The sequence below is a fragment of the Mesoplodon bidens genome (genome assembly GCF_964165515.1).
Source record: "Mesoplodon bidens genome assembly, chromosome: 7".
NCBI classification, from domain to species: domain Eukaryota; kingdom Metazoa; phylum Chordata; class Mammalia; order Artiodactyla; family Ziphiidae; genus Mesoplodon; species Mesoplodon bidens.
The window spans coordinates 33,295,605-33,304,409 of NC_138164.1; the positions used below are offsets into that span (position 1 = coordinate 33,295,605).

At 39.9% G+C, this 8,805-nt stretch overlaps 1 protein-coding gene across 1 annotated transcript; it reads right to left on the bottom strand.

Moving 5' to 3' along the window:
* Nucleotides 1-6,743: 6,743 nt before the first annotated feature.
* LOC308620752 (DNA-directed RNA polymerases I, II, and III subunit RPABC4-like) lies at nt 6,744-7,360 on the bottom strand (the record flags this gene model as incomplete). Its single annotated transcript, XM_081240667.1, has 2 exons — nt 6,744-7,001; nt 7,339-7,360. The coding sequence occupies 2 exons, from the start codon at nt 7,358-7,360 to the stop codon at nt 6,817-6,819; spliced, it is 207 nt and encodes a 68-aa protein (XP_081096793.1). The 3' UTR covers nt 6,744-6,816.
* Nucleotides 7,361-8,805: the final 1,445 nt, after the last annotated feature.

Below are 8,805 nucleotides of genomic sequence, written 5' to 3' on the forward strand. Positions count from 1 at the left end.
GTGGTCGCCATGTAGTGACCATCCTTCTTAGAACAACTCAAAAATATGTGTCAGATTGTTACATATATCCCTAGAAGAGGAATTAGGACACAGTTTTATCACTGAATTAATGTTTCTTGACTGCTTTTCCTTTGTTTCTGCATTCTGTCACTTCCTTAATTAGTAAGTAATTGAGTTTGCTCTTTGGAACTCAGAGAAGGCTTAGGAGACTAAAGCCTTTTTCTACAAACAAGAAACAGGGAACAAAGAGGAGTTCCTATACCCAAGAGAGCCCCATAGGGTCCTGCACAGATTCACTCCCTCCTTTCATTTGATACTCCTTAATCCTGAGGGGAACAGGTGTGGGATACGAAAGGGAATACAGTTTTAGATGAAAAGGTTAATCATAAACTTAGCAGGGGAACTAGGTTTTAGGGGGTCTCAGCTTCATATACTGTCAATAACTTTCTGTGAAGTCTCATTCTTTCTTACTGGGTTTGAAACATGTATACATAAACATATGTACCCAAAGATATAAACATGCACTGTGAAAAATTGACAGGAGGCTTTTCATCCTTCGGTGTCTAAAGGAAAGAAGATAGCACCTAAGGCCACAGAAATTATACTTCATGTTGGCGTACAATTTTCTTTTGATGAAGGGTGTTCTTTTAAATATTAAATATATGTAAACTAAAGCATTATTAAGGGAAACTAAAAATACCATGTGATAGAACATACAAAGGTCTCAAACTGAAAACAACATTTGGGAACAATCTGACATGTAAAGCCTTATCCCTGTACCCAGAAGAAAAATGGTTCTCTTTTCTCCTTTAATATCAGATATCAAAATAATGGTAAAACTCCATCAATTAAATTTAATCTAATTTTAATTTTCCTCTAAGAAATTAGTCCATCTAATCATCACCTTAATATTACTGAAATCATGTAAAAACATGGAACAGTTACATCTTATTTGTGTATTTCTCCAGCCCTCATATATGACTTACTTTGAGTAATAGCTCAATATACATTTGTTGCAATGAGTGTGTGTGTGTGTGTGTGTGTGTGTGTGTGTGTGTATATATATATATATATATATAAATTTCAGTGACAACTATATATATCAAGTAAGTATATATTTTGAAAGCATTTTTATATAATTGTTATACGTAATATAAAAAATCTGTAGTTTTTTTAAAAATGGATATAATTTGAATATAGTGATGCATGCTATATTTAAAAATATCTCTCATAACTAATCTGCAAATTATTTTTTCTTATCTCTGTCAACAAAGATTTCTTTACTAGGGAATGATTTACATGCAGTATAGAAATCATGCATTTTCTTTCTCAAAAAAACAAACAAATGAGCACAAATAGAAACCTGAGGAATCAGGCTGCCTCCCCTCAACATCGACCTGCAGAGCCAATTACTCTGAGTGGAGCAAGTGCATCCCGATGAGGGCAGCTCCTTGCCTCTGTGACAGCTGCTGAAAATCAGTGCTGTTAACACCTCCAGACCTGTTCTCCCAAACACAGGAGAATGAGTAGGGGAACAAACACCCACAGGCATTAGTCATCATAATTCTTTACCATTATTTAAATTTCATAATATTCCAGTCTTTTCAAAATTTAGCAAATCATTTCAGCTTTACCACAAGAGTCTTGTGTACAAACTAGCCCACACCAAATTTAAGCAATTATAATGTGTATATTTCAACACAGAGCAGTGTCAATATCCCTTGCTTTTGCCCATGCCTGATTCTAGAGGTCACCTATCCCATTTTCGTACTTTAATGTAAACTCTCTCAGCCAAGGAATGTTTGTTAGATGTGACAATTAATAAATGTGATTTATATTTACACAAACATAACTTCAAAGATATTATGACATATAGCACAAACACTTGAATTTCTAATGGTGGCAAAATTTCATCTTTTGAAGGTAGGTTTGCATTGTAGAAGTAGATGATACTTCTTCAGAGTCAAGCACAGCAAATAAGTATGTGAATAATTTCATTAATGTTGTCAAACCCAAGTTTGTGTGCCCATAGCACAGTGAGGCCAAACAAACCGAAACATCAGAGTTTGGAGCAGAGAAAGTTTTATTGCAGGGCCGAGCAAGGAGTATGGGTGATTCATGCTAAAATGACCTAAACACCTGGATGGTTTTCAGGGAAGAGTTTTATAGGCAAAATTTGGTGGTGGTGGCTGGGTTGTGACCTTCTTCTGATTGGTTGGTGGTGAGGTAACAGTGTAGTGTTCCAGGAATCTCAATCATCAGCCTTCTGGTTCCAACCAGTCTGGGTCCACTTGCCTGTGCTCAGCCTGAAGTTACCATCCTCTACCTGGGTGGGGGCCCTAGGTTCCTGTGGAAAAACTCAAAGATTGTTACATATATCTCTTGAGGAGAAACCAGGACCCTGCTCCATCACTACACTATTTTTTTTTTTTATTTTGTATTTTTAAAAAATTTATTTACTTTATTTATTTTATTTTTGGGTCTTCTTTGCTGCACGTGGGCTTTCTCTAGTTGCATGGGGGGGCTACTCTTTGTTGTGGAGAATGGGTGTCTCATTGTGGTGGCTTCTTTTGTTGCAGAGCATGGGCTCTAGGCATGTGGGCTTCAGTAGTTGTGGTTCATGGCCTCTAGAGTGCAGCCTCAGTAGTTGCAGTCCATGGGCTTAGTTGCTCCACAGCATGTAGGATCTTCCTGGACCAGGGCTTGAACCCATGTCCCCTGCATTGGCAGGCAGATTTTTTTTTTTTTTTTTTTTTTTTTTTGTGGTACATGGGCCTCTCACTGTTGTGGCCTCTCCCGTTGCGGAGCACAGGCTCCGGACGCACAGACTCAGCGGCCATGGCTCACGGGCCTAACCACTCCGCGGCATGTGGGATCTTCCCAGACCAGGGCTCGAACCCATGTCCCCTGCATTGGCAGGCAGATTTTTTTTTTTTTTTTTTTTTTTGTGGTACATGGGCCTCTCACTGTTGTGGCCTCTCCCGTTGCAGAGCACAGGCTCCGGACGCACAGACTCAGCGGCCATGGCTCACGGGCCTAACCACTCCGTGGCATGTGGGATCTTCCCAGACCAGGGCTCGAACCCGTGTCCCCTGCATTGGCAGGCAGATTCTTAACCACTGCGCCACCAGGGAAGCCCTACACTATTGTTTACTGACTGTCTTTGTTTCTGCATTCCCTCAGTCCTCTAATTAGTAACTTTCAATCTGCCCTTTGGAATTCAGAGAAGGTCTAGGAAAGTGGTCCCCAACCTTTTTGGCACCAGGGACCAGTTTCACAGAAGACTTCAATGGACTGAGGTGGGGAGGGATGGTTTCAGGATGATTCAAGTGCATTACATTTATTATGCACTTTATTTTTATTATTATTACATTGAAATATATAATGAAATAATTATATAACTCACCATAATGCAAAATCAATGGGAGCCCTAAGCTTGTTTTCACTTGCCACTCACTGAGAGCATTCTGACATGAGTCTGCAAGCATTGATTTGTTATGGTCTCTGTGCAGTCAAACCTCTCTGTTAATGATAATCTGTATTTGCAGCCACTCCCCAGTGCTAGCATCACTGCCTCAGCTCCACCTCAGATCATCAGGCATTAGATTCTTATAAGGAGCACGCAACCTAGATCTCTTGCATGCACAGTTCTCAGTAGGGTTCGCACTCTTATGAGAATCTAATGCTGCCGCTGATCTGACAGGAGGCAGAGCTCAGGTGGTAATGTGAGCAATGGGGAGTGACTGTAAATACAGATGAAGCTTTGCTCCACCGTCCATCGCTTACCTCCTGCTGTGAAGCCTGGTTCCTAACACGTCATGGACCAATACCAGTCCATGGCCCAGGGGTTGGGGACCTCTGGTCTAGGAGGCTGAAACTTTTCTCCTACAAACAAGAAACAGGGTACATGGAAAGGCTTCTGTACCCAAGAGGCCCACAGGGTCCTGCTTGCTTTCATTAATACTATGTTTAATAAAAACTGAAATGTGGGCTTCCCTGGTGGCGCAGTGGTTGAGAGTCCGCCTGCCGATGCAGGGGACACGGGTTCGTGCCCCAATCCCGGAAGATCCCACATGCCGCGGAGCGGCTGGGCCCGCGAGCCATGGCCGCGGAGCCTGTGTGTCCGGAGCCTGTGCTCCGCAACGGGAGAGGCCACAGCAGTGAGAGGCCCGCGTACAGCTAAAAAAAAAAAAAAAAAAAAAAAAAAAAAACTGAAATGTAACTACAACATTTCTTAGTGGCCTAAAAACTGATCCTTAAATATATTTCCATCAATCCAAAAGTAGATTAAAAAAAATTCTGCAATGATGATATTCCTGAGAATTAATCTGAAGATTATTTATTGTGTACATGAACTTGGTTCCCAGCTTTCTCAAGTTCACTTTGTTTCTGGCAGAACTACAACTTCAAGTAGGTTTTACTGATTCCTAGTTTTTTTTTTTTTTTTCATTTGTTTGCTTTTGTTTTTGTTTCATTTTGTTGCATATTTTGATCCCTCCAAATAATCTGAAATAAAAATATTTTGTTTATTTTGTTGTCAACATTAAATTCCTTTGCTTGCTTAAGCAAACACATCAGGACCTTCACAACTGTTTTCTCAGATTCTCCCTCTACCTGGCAGATTCAGGCCCCAGTTGCATCCTTGGGGAAATATACCTTGTCTCTGTTTGGCAAGTGTGTTATATGCACTTGCAGCACTTTTTATTTTTTCTTTCATGGCACATCTTACAATAGTAATCATTTGTTTATAAAATTATCTATAAAATATCTGCTTCTTCTTAGACTGTAAGTTCCAACAGCAAGAGACTTTAATTCCCCTGCTCACAGATAGATCTCCAGCACCTAGCAGAGTGCCTAGAAGATACAGGTACTATGCTATATTTTTGTTGAATACAAATTATTTGTTGACTAAATATTTGTTAAATAAAATAATAAATCCCTATATATTCTGGATGATGGTAAAAGGAACATGGGTAATCAAATTTTGGAAAATCTGAATTTTTATCTCTTTTCTATCAACATCTAGATGTGTTTCTGTAGGCAAATCTCAAATTTCTCAACTGTATTTTGAAATAATTTATTCAAGTCTTTACTAAACTTTTTCTAAGACATTTTACATTCAGAGCATACCTGGCAAATTAATATTAACTAAAAATAACTTATAATTATACCACAACTTGGGGGGAACATATCATCAGCAAATAAATTGCAATTCTGTGGACAAATACCTAATATTCCTAACTATTATTGTGCAACCAGTATAAATAGGATTCAGTATAAAATCAGGGTTAGTGAAACCCCGAGTGGAGTCCTGTGGAACTCCCAGGCATGGAGGCCTTTTTGTCCCCTTTTTGTTTCTTGTAGGCAAGACTCCAGACTCCATGACCTTCCCTGAGTTCCAAAGGGCAGATTCAGTTGCTAATCAAGGGAGGAGCAGCCAAGAAACCACCTGATGCAAGACTAAAGGGACCAAAGAAGCTCATCAAACTTAGGAGGCCCCACCACCTGAGACCCTGCACACACCCTAATCTTGTCAGCAACCCTACTCTTGGGAAGTGTTGTCATAAACTCCTCATCAAATCTTCCTGGGTTGGGACACAGTTTTTCGAGACAGGACCCCAGTGTGTCCCTCTTTACCTGGCAAAGTAATAAAGCTATCCTTTTCTACTTAACCCCAAACTCTGTTTCCAAGATCTGATTCGGCATCAGTGTACAGAGAAGCGAGCTTTCTGCATCAATTCTGGCACAAATCTGGGGCCGACTTCGGGACTGTCCACCGGAGGGTTTCCTAGAGGCCAGATTGCCTGGGACTCTTGCCTGGAAAGGCCGAGCCCCGGTCATACCCCGTCCAACATCCTGGTAGCTGGAACTCTGAGGTGGGAATAGACATTGGAAGAAGAACTGCTCTAGCAGATTCTAAGGCCCTTTTTGCCTTGAGGATGTTCCTCTCTTCCTTCTGCCTGGGCCACCCTGGACTTCCGTTCCCGAGGAGTTATTTTGGGGAAGCAGAAGAGTAGCATTTGGGAAGTCACAACACCTCTGCCAGCATTTTGGTAAGTAAGTCCCCCAGCATGCATGCTGAGGTTGCTCGACTTTGTCTGTTTGGGGAAACCCTGGTTCCTGTTTGGTGATTTTCCACTAGGAAGTTTCCATTTGTAAGACACCATTTGGACCAAGGTCATCAGTTTAGTGGGACTTGGAAGCCAGTTTGAGCCTTGGGCTGTTTATATTTTGTGTGTGTGTGGCTTCCATTTGGCTGGCAAGGATTCTGGTTTTGCTCTCCGTTTTGTGCACACAGATGTTTAATTCAACTCAACATGGGAAGCACTTCTTCTTTGAATCCATCTGAGAGCCACCTGGGAAAATTCTGGCAGTTTGGTCTACCTATAACTATGAATCTATGACTGAAAAAAATGAGATTCTATTGTAACTGTGTTTGGCCATTCTATATTCTTAAAAGTGAGGAGAGGTGGCCTCTATATGGTGGCCTAAGTTATTATATTATTTTCAGCTATAAATGTTTTGTCACAGGAATGGAAAGGCTGGGAATTTTCTCCACTCCAACTAGGCTAGCCACTCTGGGCTCACTCCCTTGCAGGAATTGAGCCACTCTGGTCTCCCTGAGAGCCAACTCTGGGTTTGTTCTCTTTCAAGAACTGAGCCAATCTATTTGGAAGTCTTTGTCTGGGAGTGGAAGTAGAATTTTTTTTTTTCGTGTGTATAGTTGCATTCATAAGGTACACTAATCAAAAGCTATACGACAACATTAATAGCAAATCCAAATCCAAATGAAGACATTCCTCTGATTTTCATCTTTCATCGAGCATCAAAAACCACCAGTCTTTTAGTCCTTTTCTTGTACATTATTCTGTATCCACGTTCTCTACAACGGATTGGATCCCTTGATTTTATTTCATTTTCTGTGTGACATTCTCCACAGATATATATCATTGGCTGCTGCTTTGGGGGTTGAACATCCTTCTGGGTGTCTATTGTTGTACCTGTTTAGTCCCTAGCGTCTTTCCAGTTTGGGCCCAAATACCAACCCCCCAATCCGCCAATTCCTTACCCACGTAACACCAGAAGTAGAATTTTTAAATTATACCTCCTCTGATATTCTGTCTGTGTGGCCATAGCTTATGTGTCATTTGTGTTTTAGTGTGTATCGTTTTGGGGTGAGCCATTCAGGCTTGTGCAGGATGGGAAAATTCTACCCGATCATTGCCAGCCATTTTGAGTCCTCTGTCTGGGAGTGGAAATGGAATCTTTAGGCTACACCTTGTCTGATCTTTTGTTTGTGGGACCATGTTTGTTGTTTGTATGTATGTATGACAGTACTTACATTGACTGCTTCAGACATCTTTGGTAAATAAGAGGGCTCACATGTGACAGCACCAGGGAATCCTTCCCTATTGTGTCAGGCTTTGCCTGTGGCAGAATATTGTTGGGATTTTCCCTTTTGGACTGGCCTTGTTATGGGTGATCAGAGCTCTGTTCCAACTTGTAACCTCCCCACCCCACCAGGGTATTTTTGCAAAACTGGGAGATCTTCAGCTATGCTCCCATGAAAAAGAATTGGCATTTCTCCCCTGTGCTCAGGCCCTCAGGAATACTTATCTTGTCTAGACTATCTCTAGAAAAAAAAACTTAAAAAGGCTGCGGGGGTGGGGTGGTGGGGGTGGGGGTGGTGGACGCCTTTTAAACTCAAGCGGAAAAACTGAGATTTCTGGTTCTGTCTTTATGTAAAAGTTAACCTGTAAATGAACTATATTTAATTGACTTCAAAGTGTGCACTTACAAATTAAATCTAAATATATAGAAAATTGACCATGATAAATTCTAGGTCCACATGATCTGGGAAATGTTCAGTACTGAATTGATATTGGCTATTGAAGGTGGCTTAAGCATGTTGGTTTGATTAATATAGACATGTCTTTAGAGTCATCAATGTTAAGTAATGCAAGTGAGATATGGGCTTTGGGTGAATTTTTAGGAAAAATTATGTTTTAGGAATGTCTTCTTAAGGGTTTTGACTACTTAAAAATTTAAAGTTGTGCTAAATTAAGTTAAATGATGGAAGTTTATTGAATAACTAGGACATTTCAAAATAAAATAAGATGCTGAAACATTAATTACTGAACATTGGCTTCCTTTTACAGAGAAATAAAAGGTTTAGAACTATTAATAAATGTTTGGTGCTACACTGAAATATTTTCTATAAGAAAGCACATATTTCAAGAAATTATTATTTGGATTTATGTTTACTGATCTACATAGTGTTGATATAAAGGACAGTTCATGGTTGCTTAAGGAAAGTAGGATGTGTGTTTTCAGTAAAGAAGGTATAAGGAATGGAGTTGCATTTTATTAAGGGAAAAGGAAGTAGGTCTGACTTAGGGCTGGCTGTTTCTGAATGGAAAAATTAAGTGATGAATACAGAAAGTGATAAAAAGTTTTGTGGAAAGTGGGCCCCGAGAAAAGAGTTTTGTGCATGGTGAGGATTGACTAAGGTTAAAATAAATTTAATGAGTAAATGAATTTTAAAATTAAGCAGGTGCAAAACTTGAATTTGGCTTTTCTCTCTGTTAAGAGAACCAGTTTTCTTAAGATGTGAAGTGCCTTTGATAACAGATTTTGTTTCTTTACCTTTTCAAGAGATCTGTTCTATATTTGTCTTTGAAATTGTTTTATTGTTACTTTGTCTAAGTGAATAACTATTGTTTCACAGTGACCTATGATCCTGGCTGAGTGTTCTAAACCGTTTTGATATATATATATATATATTTTTTTGTGTGACATATATTT